General features: G+C 31.8%; 1 protein-coding gene across 1 annotated transcript; it reads right to left on the reverse strand.

Moving 5' to 3' along the window:
• Positions 1-2,522: 2,522 nt before the first annotated feature.
• LOC106709919 (elongation of very long chain fatty acids protein 7-like) lies at positions 2,523-15,477 on the reverse strand. The gene is made up of 8 exons (XM_045678277.1): positions 15,333-15,477; positions 14,995-15,221; positions 10,363-10,553; positions 9,035-9,115; positions 7,091-7,253; positions 6,368-6,504; positions 3,510-3,574; positions 2,523-3,363 (listed from the first exon to the last, which is right to left on the reverse strand). The coding sequence occupies exons 2-8, from the start codon at positions 15,092-15,094 to the stop codon at positions 2,982-2,984; spliced, it is 1,119 nt and encodes a 372-aa protein (XP_045534233.1). The 5' UTR covers positions 15,095-15,221; positions 15,333-15,477; the 3' UTR covers positions 2,523-2,981.
• Between the last annotated feature and the right edge of the window lie 1,313 nt (positions 15,478-16,790).

Below are 16,790 nucleotides of genomic sequence, written 5' to 3' on the forward strand. Positions count from 1 at the left end.
CATCTTTTATTTTAACTATGCAACTTCGACAGTTTTAATAACGTGATTTGTTTAGTTGTCAAAGGCTTTCGTTAGATGTCACTGGCTTAAGTTTGAAACAAAATGTTTCGACTTGAAATATTTTGTAGCGATAGTAAAGGTTAGTTTACTTTTAAATCTTAAATTTACTTTTTTAATTTTATGATATGTCGTAGTCTATTGGTGGGTATATACAGGAGCATTTACTTGTAACAGAATAACGAGCCTCTCTATGATTTGATCTTGTGTATCACCCTTTCACGACGACGACTTTTCACATGTGCTTTGGAAACTATGTTTTTACCTATATACCATTCGTAAGAACGTTGCTTGAGAAAATGCTCTATATTCACCTTATTCCTACTAAATAGAAAAAGGTATCATCAGAAACCAAAATAGTCGGGTCGGGTTGGGTATACCAAAAGCTTGGTATCTATAGTACTTCACGATATTTTCACTGTTTCGGTCAATTTTTGATGATTATTATAAACTTATATAGGAACGGCTAAAACATTCAAGTACATGTAACCGGTGTCGGCACCGACTAGTTTAGGGCCCATCGGGGGCCCTTCATCAGGGTGAGAGGGACTGGTATTATTTCGCGGACGCGGCACGTCGCTCACTTAAAATAATACCAGTCCGACTCACCCTGTTGAAGGGCCCCCGATGGGCTCGAAACTAGTCGGTGCCGATACCTAATACATGTACGTGAGTGTTTTAGCCGTTCCTATATAAGTTAATGATAATGTCTCACGAAAGTTTGGATGTTTATTATAATTTATTGGTAGAATAAAACGCACAGATTATGATTACAATTTATTTCATACGTATAAAAAAGGTTTAATATATTTATTTATAAAAATAAAACATTTGTTGCCCTTAATTCTTAGAAATAACGGTATTTATACAAACTACTTAGTATTTATACAAAATATACATTACTTAATAAAACTGACTGGTACACGTTGACCTCTTAACTAGAGTTTATAAAAGACCGAAAAATTCACATAAAATATATTGTGTTCCAGTTTTTTCTGAAAGAGAGAGACAACAACTTGTTTATGTAAATGTTTCACTAGTGCAAACCCATACACAATACGGTATAAGAGTATTGTGTTCTAATTTATTAAGTGATATTATATTTTTTTTAAATTGTTATTCTGTATTTAATTCTAGTCCTTTCGCTCTAAGAGAAAAGTATCATTATGACATCATTATCCAAAAAAAAATATATAAAAAATCTCGTATTTTTCAGTAAAAATAGCACCAAGATACGTCTAAATATAAAGATTTCTAAAAAAAAGTGTTTAGAAAAACAAATGAATTAACAAACTTGTAAAGATGAGAGCTATAATATTTAGTATTTATGTATCGTACAGGATAAAATGTATGTTTGTGTGGCATTTTTTTTTAACATCAATCATGTCTTATTTAGTCATGCTTTACGATATTCAAAAATATTTTCCATTCCTAAGTACGTAACATAAAGGTAATATCTAATTTAGTCTATGTAAAGCTTTATGGACGGATAATTATTACATAGAACGGACAAGTTGAGGTAGTTATTATGTACAGAATATATACTAACTTATAGAGAGGAAAGATTTGATCGTTTGTTCCATTTGAAGTAAACCGATTTTTCAATCAGACCGAGAACCATAGCTAGTATTACATAAAACTTCCTAAGATTACATATTGTTTTTAGTACATTACGCCTTTTCCATATTAGAAGATTTTAGAACAGGTTACATTTTTCCTTTTAAAATAAACATAAACATTAATGGCGAACCTCCTTTTTGAAGTCGGTTAAAAATTAGTATGAATTTTTAACCGAAAATGAAATGAAAATACACATAAGAAGAGAGCTAGATCTTAATTTGCAATTAACTGTTCGTGCTTTTTAAGGTTAAAATAATGGATTATCTTTTTAAAAGTCTAAAATATGACAATTTAATATTGATTAAATTAATTAATGGTACATTGAAGTACTAAAATTGTCTAAAATCTATATTTTATGATTTTTTTTTATTATGACACTGTTATTTTCACTTTTATTGATTCAATAAAAGTTTAAAATATATTACTGTTTATTTTATAATCACCTGAGAGGTTTTATATGTATAAATATACATTTAACAACAAAATTACAAAATGAGTTGACAATGTCTTTTTTGAGCAATATAAAATGTTATTTAAATTATTTTAACTATGTACATTGTTATCATTTACAATTCATGAAAAATTTATTTGTACAATTCGAAAAAACAAGTTAAAGCAATATTTGAGACATGGTTTAAAAGTCATTAATATGTTAAAATACATTACAAGTAAGTTTTTCTCCTTTGAAACTATAATTTCATATACTTTAATCTGTCAGCTTATAAGTGTGTATACAGTGTTATCTAAAGTTTACGGCGGCTCGGAACATCTTGCTGAATTGTAGCGGTATATAGCTAACGACGAGCCACTATAAAGTTTGAATCTTGTAATACGTTAGTTTGAGATGGTATCGTTTGTGCCGTGCAACCTAACCGCTGTTGCGTCGGTGGCAAACAGTAATTAGAATAACATCATCGAAGCGCTTTCTTCTTTCTAACTACTATAATTATTCACTAAAATGAAAGCGCTTCATGTCTGTATTTAATTACAATTTAAATAATTGACCAGTTGTTTTTTAATACTGAAATATCGATCCATGGAATGAAAAGAGTTACATCTTTTGAATTATCTCAAATTGAAGTAAGTTTTTTCGTCGAATGGATCGATTTATTTATCGTTTTCCTATTCATTTGGAAGATAGCCTTCTCCTGTTTGGTAAAATGAAATATTATTAACAATTAGCAGCCTCTTACATCTGGCTTAAAATACACCAAATTAATTACACTTTGTTATATAAATTGTGACAATAATTGTGACTTAATTCTCTTTAATGTAACTTATATATTTACAAGAAACATAATAAACTACTGCGTCTTTTCTTTTTCTGTGCCATTGTAGTTTACAATATGGCGATTGACACCGTTACTTATTCCATTCGTTTCATAAAGCAATACATCATCATGTGACTCATGTAAACTGGCTTTGGTTATTCCATTAGACAGAGTACCGTTACTGATGTAACCATTTGATATGTGTCCATTTACTTTATTACACATATGACCATTTACTTTGATATGACCGTTAGCATGTTCACTTGTGTTGGTATCTTCAGTAATTCCTTCTCCTTTGTTATTATTGTTGACTACAAGCGGCTTTACCTTCTCCTTCTTGTATGCGTGCATGTAGAAGTTTGTGAACAACACTATGAAGATTGTCGAATGTAGGATCAGACCGGAGGCGATGAGCCTAGAAATTATAAAAAATAATTCAACATACTGTTTTTTTATCTCAACAACTATATGGCATTTCATGAATTCTGGACAAAGACTGGAGTTTTATATTACTCCTATTTCAAAGGTGTAGGTAGATTTTGGTAATAATAAAATACTTACTTCGGATATCCACAGTCGTATAGCAATGCGCTTATTGAATGGAATAGCACCATGAAAAATTGCACCTGAAACAAGAAAGACACTTATAGAATAACTGTACATAACAATTCTTTCACATTTCAGCACTGGATTACCACTGGAAAAATATAAACGCATAATTAAGCCTACTACTGAATGATTTAAAAATAACTAAACAAACAACTGAAAAATGTTGATTTCTGGACTGCAATAGTTAAATCAGTTAGTTATATCATTTCTAATTTTCAGTTAACATAGCAACTTATTTGTTTTAAAGTTTAAAGTCACGTTAAACCAGTAAGTGTATCTAGTGAACTTTATTAAAATCCTTGAATCCAATGAGTAAAAATAAAAAAGTTTCACTAAAAGTAAATGTTAAAACTATAGTTTTCTTTTTAACAAGTAAACGTGTGAAATGTATAATTAATGTCAAAATTAAACAGATGAAAATGTAATTGGAGAGAGAAATGTATTGAAATTCGAAGTAATTCATAGGAATTCGGTCACAGTACTACTTCTTGCGCTGTAAGGACCTGTATTGACATATTTGACTTTAATTTAATCTGCGCGGTCAGACATTTAGTTCAGCGCTTGCGAAAGAGTAGCCAGTGTGCTACATGTCACTGTAGTAAGTACACTTTGATCAAATATTTGATTTTTTTATATCAAAAGGTGGCAAACGAGCAAACGGCTTGAATTCGACGAAATAGCGAGGTGACCTTTGCCCATAGACATCCGCAAATGCTGATGCGTTGCCTATATTTAATCAACGGAGAAGGGGACGCACAGAAAGAGGATATTTCCCCTTCCTATGCGTCCCCTCTTCCTCCAAATCCACTTCCCCTTCCCATCCTTTTCTAATAGGATAAGGGTGGGAAGGGAAAGAGGACTAATTAAACTAAATTAATTTTACTATTAATCATGTACTACGCACTTGACAATAAGTTTTTGTTTTCGCAATAGAAGCACATTCTAAGATATTCGCTTTTGTAGAGTTCGAGAAATATTATAAGCAAATTCGAGTTTTTAAAATTTACACATTTAGCATATTCACATAAACGTGTAAATTTTTTAATGGTCGCATATATCTATGTATCATATAGTAAAAATTATTTAACGTTATTGCTTTTGTTATTTATTTAAAATTTTAACATTGCCCTTCTAATGCAAAAGTATATTATGTAAATAATATTTATTGATACTTTCTAACGTGCACTTTCTTTTATTTTGTCAAGCCACTATCATATATTTCTACTTTCCCTGCAATTATACGTAATGACAATCCATATTCTACGTAATAACTAAATTTTTCTCAAAACCCTCATCTATAGCACATCTTGATTTATAAGGGTACAGATAATCAAAACGCACGTAGTTTTTTCTGCTTTAATATATTATATTACTAGCTTTTGCCCGCGACCTTGTTCGTCCTATGTGTTTTTTTGGGCTATGTTCTATATCTATGCCAAATTTCAGCGAGATCCATGCAGCCGTCTATCCTTACGTATGGATGGACGTATGCACGGATATAATATTAGTAAAAAGTAAGTAGCCGTGATGTATGCGTACATGTTCCCTTTAGGAAATATATTCTGGGAATTAAAGTGAATTAACATCCTTTCCTTCTATGCTGCGTTATTCTTGTGTGCAATATATACAGGTATTCGTCCGTTTCTGAGCGTCGGTATGTACGGCGGTGGTCGGGTTGCAGAGAAAGGAAAGGATACTACGTTCCGGCGCAATGTTGTAACATCGGCTGTAACTTTGAGTGCAGCAGTTGTCGCTCCGGTTCTTAACGTTTTATTCTCACTTTTTGTATCTTCAATGTCATTCGTTTTGTAACATGTTTCAAGTGAATTAAATGTTGTGTAATTGTTGCATTTATCTTACTAATATTATAAATGCGAAATTTTTGAATAATGGATGGATGGATGTTTGTTTGAAAGTATCTTCGGAACGGCACAACGGATCTTGATGAAATCTAGCACAGATGTAGGACATAGTCTGGAAGGACACATAAACTACTTATTACGCTTTTTTTTTTTAATTCTGCGTGGACGGAGTTGCGGGCGACAGCTAGTATTACAATAATTTTATGTGTTTTTATGAAATTTTAGAGATTTATATGTCAAATCTTTTAATCGAAACAAGAACAAACAAGAGTGTTAGTTAGCTATTTCGAGGAATGTTATTTATTAATTTTTTTTTTTAATTTGTGTGTATTCAGTTGGTATGTCAGTTTAATTATTGAAAGGAAATAAGTATACGTTGGCGGTATACGGGTATCCGAGAAGTTTGCGCAAGCGCAGGTCCACTCACCGTCAGCTAGGTGCGGCCGCGATCTTTACAAGTTTGCGAGACTTAAGCCTTCATAATTTTACTCTTAATCAACACTTTAATACACTAATTGAAACTAAGTATTATGTCCTAAATGTAAATTCTACTTTCGGAATGTTTTTATAAAACGTTTTTTTATTATATGGTATTGTTTGTGCACCTAAGCATTATTTAAGAGCAAGACGTTAGTAGGTTTTTTACACAGTTACAAAGTTCTGTTTTTCATTTCAACCGTCTTGTAACACTAGCCTAGGGTGTTTAGCGAGGTCTCATTCGATTCGTATTCTTCCCAGAAATGTCTGAAGTATACTCAAGTTACCTGCAGTTTGAATCTCGAAACACAAGTCATAACTCTATTTAGGTACAAATTGAGTTAAGCTGCGATTCGATTCACTGATCTGCTTCACACATGTGAACAGCGAGCTTATTTGCGGATCATCATTTTTAGCTGTCTTACCCGTGACTAGTATTACACCAGTAAATTATTCAGTTTAAATACTTACGAGTTGTAGTGTTGTGAGATGCTTCTTCCACCAGAGGTACTTGTGATACTGTGGACCCATCGCCGCCATCATATAGTAGCTGTACATGATCACGTGCACTAGATTGTTCACCACGTTCGAGAAGGTTCCGTGACCGCCTAAAAAGATTTTTGTTCTACTTATCATTTTCTTATATTTTAAGGTGGCAAACTAACAAGCAGACACTTGAATTCGCACAAATGACGAAGTGCGGTCGCTTGCTTGCTCATAAACATCCGCGATTGCAGGTGCGTTTCCTACCCTTAATCGTCGGAAGAGGAGATGCATAAAAAGGGAACATTTCACCTTCCTATGCGCATCCTCCCTCTCCTCGATAAAATACACTTTCCCTTCCCATCCTTTCTTTTTCTTGAGTCTACTGGAATAACAGTTTTAAGTAGAGACCTGCGGATTTTTTTTGTCAATTTTTTGAAATTACGAGAACAGAGTAAGGGATAATGTATTTCCATTTGCAACAAAATTAATAAATCCATTATTATAATAGTTAACTTGAGTGTGGAAATTACTTTTCTAAATTAATGGCGTAATTAATTTAATTGTAAGTTGCTAAGGTCACTAATCGAGTAAGTTAACTTTCACCTTTTTGTAAGAAAAGGGAAATTTTAATACAAAGGTCGACAGCAAAATGATAAAAAACGTTACATGAAAAAATATTCTGGAATTAAAATTATGATAGAGTCTTACCAGCGATGAATTTAACAAGTAACCAGGCTTCGAAGGGAGTGAGGGCGTGGTGGTAGAGATGCAGCCACGTGATCTGACTCTTCTTCTTTCGCAGCACGAAAAATATCGTGTCTGCGAACTCCGATAGCTTAGAGAAGTAGTACACCCAGCAGAGATGTAGCATCTGGAAGTGAAAGAGACAAATTAACTCCGTCAACACCTGAAACGATCCTCAGCGATTAGCAGTAAGATCTTGATTTTATTTAGAAAAATAGGCACGCCATTTTTGTCGAAAAAGGGCAATCGAATAGTATAAAAAGGGATGTTGACTTTTAAATTATAGGTACGATTTCTTGATGAACACTTACACTAAATACATTTGACATTTTACTGTACTCAAGTCGGGTAAAACGTGTTTCCAAATATAATCAACGTTACCACAGTTAAAGGCGTTAAAATATAGGTGATTTATTGTCAATCATCTTTCTGAATAGAATAATTAAATTTGATCTCCGTGTTAATGAATTTCACTTTCAATGGTGCGCCAGTGGCGGTTGTTGTGGACTGGTTGATGACGTAACCACAGTTACTGCACCGCTGAATGACCGCGTCGCTTTCCCCGCGTTACGCACTTTTTATTGAACACAAGTTCATTGCTGGAAACGGATTTTTAAGGTTGCGGTCAACTTACGTGACTTAAAGTCGTTTGAAAAATTTTAGCAAAAGCCACCTTATGAATACTAAATCTAAAATTTTTATTATACTCTACAATATCATACATTATCGAGCTTGTCTTTCAAAAACATAACTAGTAAAAGACAAAAAAGAAAAGACAACACTAAATAAATTCGCAAATTGCTAATTGCGAATTTAACTTAGAAACAGCTAAACTTTCTTTTATAATGAATATCGTAAATGAACAATTGTGAATATTTAAGGAAAAAGTGCGACATATCTTTTGTCTGCCACACCTTGAATTGCGCGGGTCATTTCTCTTTCATCCGCGTTCGGAACAAACAACATTTCGAAAGTGCAACTCTATGGTGTGTGGCGCGTACCATTGACTGATCTTGACTGACACAGAGAGTTAGAAATAAATAGAAGCGGAAACAATATTATTTATCACATTTTATATATACATACGTTGAAATTTAACTGTGAAATTAAGATGTAATACCTAATTTAATGCATCGAATAAAATGGATTCGATTAAATTTGGAAATCAACCGAGCACATAACATGACAAATATTTTATTAACATCTTTAGTGAAACCTTAACTATTGTGAGACGTATTTAATTTTAATGTGCGATGTATTTTTAAATTCATGTTCGCCTCTGAAAGATTCATTTGGTCTTTTTCACTTTCTACAAGATGTGGATAGCAACACTCACATCGCAGTACGGACACACGTTTCTTGCAGACGTTTAGATTGTGAGCATGGTTCGATTCTTTGACATACTTGTAAATAATCATCAAGAAGAAAGCGAGAAAGTGAACTACTGAAGTATAGGTAAGTGAAGAGGAGAAAATAACATACACATAAGATATATTAACATATTAAAAGCTTTAAATCAATTGACACAATAAATCTTTTGGACAATCACAAGCCTCCAAATTTCTGATGTGTTTGTCGAGCCTACCGTGTTAGGGGTGACTAGGCCGTAGTCAACCACGCTAGCATTAGTATTTAGTGTCATAATATTGATGTCTCCTACGTAAACTATCGTAAGCCACATTTTTGCGATTAACCCTTGTTTTATGTTTTTTAAATAACTTGATAATTTCTAATTTCTGTGTAAATTTATAAGTAACGTTAGAAAGAAGAACTGTAGATTATGTTTGTCTATTGTATGTTCGTGTTTGATACGTCGTAATTTATTTCAAACTTAGGATAGTTTACGTAGGAGCCGGCGATATTTGGGATAAGGTCGTGATATAAGTATGAGTACGTGTGAACACTTACCCGCCTGGCTTTATCACTCTCGCTGTAGTCTACAGGTTGGCAAGCGAGACTGTAGTCGCCCCACCATCCGGACGCTAAATGCTGAAAAATATAAATCATTTTGGTAATTTCTTTCAACATAATCTATCCTATTTTTTAGGTTAGATAGAAAAAACAATTTATAACTTTTATTAATACAGCTAAAACTTCAATTTTCAGTTATAACATTGCTCTGAGTGAGAAGTGAAAGTAATATATGTGCAAATATTAGCCATTACTTCTTTTCTTTAATTGCTCGTAATACTGTATTCAATGACTTAAGAAAAAGCAATTTCTTAACCGTATAATTCAAGTTAAGATAAAACATGCATGAGAATGACTGATGCAATTTTTGTTTTGTTTGGTTTTGTTTTGTTATGTTGAAATAATCAGAAATACAAATTTTAATTATTGTTAATTATTAATTAAGTACTTTAGATATTATTTCATACGTAAACATTAAGAAAAACTAATTGAACTCGTCATAAGATTCTAATTGACAATTCTAAATAATGTCATGAATCAAGAAAAAAAGTCATAGAAATATATATTTTCATAATACAAGGAAGTGTTCTAGATATAAGACAAAACATTATTAGGTAATTTTGCTACAATACTAGAGTACTCTCGAAGCGTGAAGGACGTGTCCGCTCGAATGACTGCAAGTTTTCGCAACAAATTATATCGACGCGGTGCGAAGAGACCGTCTTGTATTTCCTTTGAACCCAATACACTAGGTATCAGTGGTTGTAGAAGACATCGGAAAATAAGAATGTCTTTTTTAATAAGGAAAAGAGGTAAGGATTACCACGGATTAACTAATGTTTAGTTGATTATAGATGACCACAACCAATCGCACCACCAAAGAAACTATGGATGCTTTGTCAAGTCGGTTGTTACTTTACTATTATTTGCTAGAAATACTTCCTGGTGTTTTTTAGCCGACTTCAAAAAGAAGGAGGTTATCAATTCGACTGAATTTTTTTTTTTTTTTTATGTGTGTTACCGCGAATCTCCGCCCCTGGTGGTCCGATTTTGATAAAAATTATTTTAAACGAAAGGAAGTGCTTGCAGGTGGGTCCCATTTTTTTGTTTTTTTTTTTAAATAACTAGAAGAATAGTAGAATTTTTTAATTTTAATAAAATATCCGTCTATATCGCACATATAAATAACAATTAATATTTTTCGTCTTTAATCAAAGTTTAAACTTGCACAGTGACATTAATGGTCATTATTTCCACGTTAATGTTATATTGACTTGATTGAAACGTAACGTCATGTCCGGTGTCGTTATTAGCCAACTACTGACCTCATAAAACATGTAGAGTGACAATAAAACTTGTCCAGCATTGTATGCCACCAGAACGTTCTGTATCCTGAAGGGCTTCTTGTTGGCCATCCAGAGGGGGCCTGCCACCATCACGAAGGCGAGGTAGGCGATCACCACGGCCAACGTCGGTAGCGGTGTGTCGAATAGAAACCATCCTTGCACTCTGGGATCTGCAACAAACGTCATGCAGTTAACCGTATTATCTTTTTGAATAATTTTAGCATTTTAGCAATTCATCCATTATATTTTTTTATTTATGTCTGTTATTTTAGAATTTTGCTCGTGATATGTCGATTTCGATGATTCTTTTATATTTAAAAGCTAGTGCATGACTTATGATCTCATTTTCTATTAAGATCTGACTGGTATTTTTTAGGTACTCTACTAGTTGTACTCTTAATAATGCTATAATTGAAGAGTTTAAATTTAGACATAAATAAGAAATTTGAAGATTTTTACATCAAACTTAATCCTGTTTTTATTTTTTAAATTTTAAGTGTTGAATTTACTTCTATTAAACATCAAATTAGAGAGAGAGAGAGAGAGAGAGAGAGAGAGAGATTGTGTTAGTTAACATATGAGCCAAAAAAATAAAAACTAAACCAAAGCGAATTTTTTTTTAACCAAATTATGCTTTTCTTCTTTTCTTAGGAACATTATTATTACGTCACATATTAAGTTTTCCGTTCATTTATCCATGTAATGAAAACAAACCAAGAACTCAAAAATTTATATTCAGCGGACTTCAATATACAACGCTGTTGTCTTTATTAAAGTGTTGAAAAATTTAGGAAGAAGTGTTTTGATGTGAAAACAAAATACTAGAAGTTGTTTCTTTACATGTATTCATTTCTAACTAAAGTTTTACGTCTTGAGGCGCCTTAAAGCAAAAAGCTGATGAACTGGTTATATGCAAGATGATTACTATATATAATTGTATATTACACTCCAGTACATATATGGGTTACTTTTAATACTACATCGTAATTTATTACGTTATTGTTGAAGCTTTCTCCGAGTAATAAATTGCACATCACTACGAATAATTTTTCGTAAGTTGAAATTTTACTTTAAAGTTAAAAAAGCTCTATCAAGTAAGACAATCGATTATTGAAAAATATACTTTTTTTATATTCAACCTAAATATATATGTAAATATCTTACTAATATTATGAAAACGAATGTTTAGATGGATGGATGTTTGTTTGAAGGTATCTCCGTAACAGCTCAACGGATCTTGATGAAATTTGGCACATACAACGAATATAGTTGGAAAAACACAAAACTTAACTATCTTAAAAATAATACATTATTCTTTTGCAAAACGAAAAATGAATCAATCAGTCTCACAATTAAACTAATTAATAAAAAAATAAAACCTACAAGTTCTTTCTTGTTGTTGTTGTTTCTTCAATTTATAAAAAAAAATAATAACTACGTTTTAATTATTGTTGTTTACATCATTAATTATTCATTGGCTATTGCTATTGCTAATTTGTCGGCAAAAAATATGCAAATTCCTGTAGCCAATGACGTGGGAACTGACAATCAACACGAAAGAACTTCCAATGATAAGCACTGTTCCGTTGTCCTATAAAATTATACCTGTAGGTACCTTCTTTATATCATCTTGGTAAGTCATAGGCCCATCTTAAATAAGGAAACGTAAATTGAAGATTTAAAGATATAAAGATTGAAGATTTAAAGATATAAAGATTATAAGAAGATTTAAACGTCAAACTTCGTTCAGCGACTTGCCCAATACAATATAATAGAGGTTCAACCTGTTTGCTAAATACAGTACATATACAGCAAAGAGAATAATAGAAAGAAATAAGACATAAAACGAATCTAGTCCTCCTAACCCCATATTAAATATTTTATGTTTTTAAACTAGTTTAGAAAATTGTCTTATTTTATTTTATGTAGCAACTAAGTATAGTAATAAAGGATTAAATCAGCAACAAAAATGTATTATAAGAAGCAAAAAATTGTAAATTTACTTAAAAAAAAAAGATTAATAAAGTCTTTGACCTACCCACGCCAGAGGAGAACGAGAGGGCGGCATAGCGCCGCTCTTAAAAAAAACCTGTTTGCTAATCACAAGAAAAGTTCCTGCGATTTTCATGATATACAAATACTAGCTATACCCGCGACTCCGTCCGCGCGGAATAAAAAAAAAAAGAAAAGAAAACGGGGTAAAAATTATCCTATGTCCTTTTCCTGGTTCTAAGCTACCTGCCCCCCAATTTTCAGTCAAATCGATTCAGCCGTTCTTGAGTTATAAATGGTGTAACTAACACGACTTTCTTTTATATATATAGATATATAGATATACAGTTGATATGTAGTTGCTGTGCCTTTACCGAACGGACGACTGGCGTCGAAGATTCAACATTGTGTGTGCTAAAGGCGCGCAACACATTACTCGCGACGCAAGGATACAGTATTAGTTTCGATTTACGTTGGCTTCTACGAAGGGGCTTAGTATAAATGCGTTCGATAAAATTTGAAAAATTTAACCGTTTTTATGTTCATACAAAATTTTATCTCCATGGAACTAAATTATGTATCAAATTTTAATCTATCAACTAGTAGTGGTTCTAATTTCAAATACAAAATTTGAACACAATAAACAGAGTTAGTTAAATAAATAAAACCGTCTAATAACCAAGATTTTGCATTTCAAACCTTTGTATAAAATAGCAGTTGGCTAAAGCGGGAGCTTAATCCGCGCGGAATAAAAAAAAATGGTAATAATAGTCTACGTCAACCGAGGATAGTGTAGCTTCCGAGCAGTGAAAGAATTTTTCAAATAGGTTGAGTAGTTTCGTAGCCAATTCAAAGCAAACAAACAATCAAAACTTTCCTTTTTTGACAATTATTATAGATGTATTCAGTTTTAACGAAAAGATATCATATAACTTCGAGAAACTTAAATTTACGATAATAATAACATTGAGCTCTTAATAAAAAAAAAACAGTCGAATTGATAACCTCCTTCTTTTTGAAGTCGGCTAAAAAGATACAGACGAATTGAGAACTTGCCTTGGCAAGGGTTAAAATTTATTTCTCAGGTATTTTAAATCTGTTTCAAAAAGTTCTCAATTCGTCTGTATCTTTTTAGCCGACTTCAAAAAGAAGGAGGTTATCAATTCGACTGTTTTTTTTTTATTAAGAGCTCAATGTTATTATTATCGTAAATTTAAGTTTAATAAATGCCTTGAGAAATAAATGCCACACTCAGTAATTAAGTGATCTCTCTTTGTGTAGATTCAGTGTGAAACATCTACATTAAAGGCCCTCCCTAGTGACCAATAAACGTCGTGTGACAGTTAAATTTGATGTAAGGAGTGGTCGGAAGTTATGAAAGTTAAAGTTTAAACTTAATTGATTTACTTCTTAGCTATTAAAAGGTATTGACAACTTTACAATAGATGTGAAGTATCTAGGCTTCTCGAAGAATAATTAAGTTTTAAGGAAATTTTGATTCGAGCCGTCGTATCTGAATTAATTCTCTTTGATCGTTCTCTATCTATCTACCATGGGCTGTTACTGCTAAAGGTCAATTGACCTTTTATTTAAACTAACGTAAGCCGTTGTGGAAAACATTTTGTTAATAAAAGTATTGCTTATTGTACATTTAATAAATTTGGGTTAGGGGTCCGAATTTCAGATTTGCAAAGTAAAAGTTCTAATAATAAATCAAACTTCTCAAAAGAATGATGACAAATGCACATTCGCGTTTTTTTCGGTCATATTGAAATCGAAATGAAAGACGCGAGCAATCAATCTTTACTCTTGTAATGATAAAAAAAATTCAGTCGAATTGATAACCTCCTTCTTTTTGAAGTCGGCTAAAAAGTAGCGAAACGCTTCATCAAAATTTGCCGCATATTTCAAATAAATATTAGTTTAACAACCATTAGGTTTACAACTTAATGTCCTACTACTATCGAGTAGTAGGACATTAAGTTTTTTTTTGAGGATTTTTAATCCTTAAATGGGTCTATCCTTGTATTTTAAATTTATATCTTTATACGTATTTTTTATAGAGTAACACTACCAAGTCACAGCGGCTACCATTTCATTATCATTTTATCTTTGATAGATCATTTTAGATTGTGTGTTCATTTTTAATGAAATTATTTTGTGTAAACAATTTCTTGGTTTATATTGAGATTTTATCAAAAGATAGATTTAATAACTTTTATTTTTATGACCTGTAATTTATATATTACCAATAAAATTAAATTACATATAAGTTTAAGTAATTTCAATTGTAATTTTTGTCATGATTCTATGAAGCTAACATATTGTTTTCACCGTTCGGTAATGACAGGGATGACGATATGTTTTATACAGAGATTGTGGTCTCAGAAAACTACGGTTAGTTAACTTTTTTTTATCTACCTATTGTATAATTTTTATTCAAATCCCATCATTATTGGAAAGATATAAAGTGACAATAAGTGAATGTAGCCATGGGTTTCCATTACTAAAACAAATTGTCAATGTTCAATATCTCTGAAAAAAAAGCAGAGGTAATATGTTGTTCGCGTGTTTCTGCAGTGGGAATCCACGGTTAAAGGATATGAAACATTTATCTACCTGACACTCGCTCTGCCAACATCCAGTACTTGTTTATGATGGTTGTCCAATTGTTGTCCGAATAGTAATCGTCGATGGCGATTTTCACGAAACCCGTCATTTTGATAGTTTATTTTGTACCACTTTTCACTTTTATTGTTTTAAAATCACTGGACACTCACACGTCACTTAAATCCGATCACTGTCTGCCAAAACACGGCCACAATTTGCTGGCTGCAAGTCGTCACCTAAAAGGAAAAAAAAAAACACATAGAAAATTAAAACATAAAAAGAAATAAAATTACAATCAGAATTTTTTTTTCGGAAATTATTCTATTTTATTTAAAAATATTTTTTACCGGTAATCAGTTCCCATGCGTAGCGTCATTTTACGATAAATATTTTTGTTGACATAATCAAAGGCACATCTCTTTGCAACGAACGAAAGGGAAAACCTGAGCTTTGCGTGAAAGTGCGCGCGAGTCGCTCTCCTAAACGGAATTGAATCTCCCGCGCATACTCGCCAATGGCGGCCGCAACTCCCCCACTTCTAAAACGACGTATACGTCAAACATTGCGACATTACAAATTGCGTTTTAACACGAACGCACACTGTTGACGTTTCCTAAACGATAAACGGTTTCCCTCCCACGACTTTTAAAGGTTTCTTTTAATAAGATTTTTATTTATTCGTAATAACATATTGATTTTAAATCGATTTTTAATTTGATTTTTAAATAACTTTATTATAGTCAAATGCTACAACTGTGGCGGTAAGCTTTAAAATATAACTCAAGTAAATTTTCAAAACATGAAGGAAAAAATAATTTATGACTAATGCAACTTGAACACTGAGGCAAAGAAATTATCTCCTCATATTATGTTATTTAAAGTAATGTCTGAAGAATGGAAATGATACCTTAGGACGATAATTTGACAAACATTTTAATAATATTTATTAGTGAGGAGCAAGTTCGCGATTTAGTAACAAATCTTTTTCTCCGTCCGCGACCTTCGATTGGTTTCCAAATTTCAAACATAAATATTTTATATATAATTTAACATTTGTAACGGTTGACGTTACGTTATAGCTGTTAATTATGTATGTTTAGAAATATAATGTTTAAAAATTCTGCGCGTGAAATATGTGTACATATGAATGGAAATATACAATATCACTCGTAAATTTAAAATTATAACATTTATGTTGCATATAACAGAAGTTTAAAGTTATATGTTGGTTACAAAGATGATGGATTAATTAAATTACGATGTTGTGGAAATAAATTGATAATTAATTAAAATGTTATTGAAACACACTTAAGATATAAGAAAGGCAATTATTATGAAATGTTTTTACAAAATATATCTTTAAATTATTACAACACAACAAAGATCTCTCCTTATGTCGAAGTATTTCCTAGTGTAAATAATAGCTCAGAGATGGCGTTAGTAGTAACTTTCACTGGCACAGTTTCAGTGAACTTGTACATTGTTCCCCTTCGCTCAATGTCAAGAGCTTATTGCCGAGTGTTTGTGCTTAATTGAAAGAAAAAGTTGTAATAGATTTTAGAATTATTTATTAAAGCTTTGATCAAAACGGACTTGAGTAATAAAAAATTAATTGATTTTTTTTGTAACGGAAAAAAGCAAAATTTAATAAAAATCATTAACTATTAGTGACCACTGGTCGATATGATAATTATTTTAGAAATTGTTAGAAATCAAATTTTTATTGTTAATCAAATATTAATTATGTTTTGCAGAAGTTTGTAACTAGGTTAAGCTGTACTGTTTATATATTTTTTTATATATCT

The sequence above is a fragment of the Papilio machaon genome, chromosome 6 (genome assembly GCF_912999745.1).
Source record: "Papilio machaon chromosome 6, ilPapMach1.1, whole genome shotgun sequence".
Taxonomy (NCBI): Eukaryota; Metazoa; Arthropoda; class Insecta; order Lepidoptera; family Papilionidae; genus Papilio; species Papilio machaon.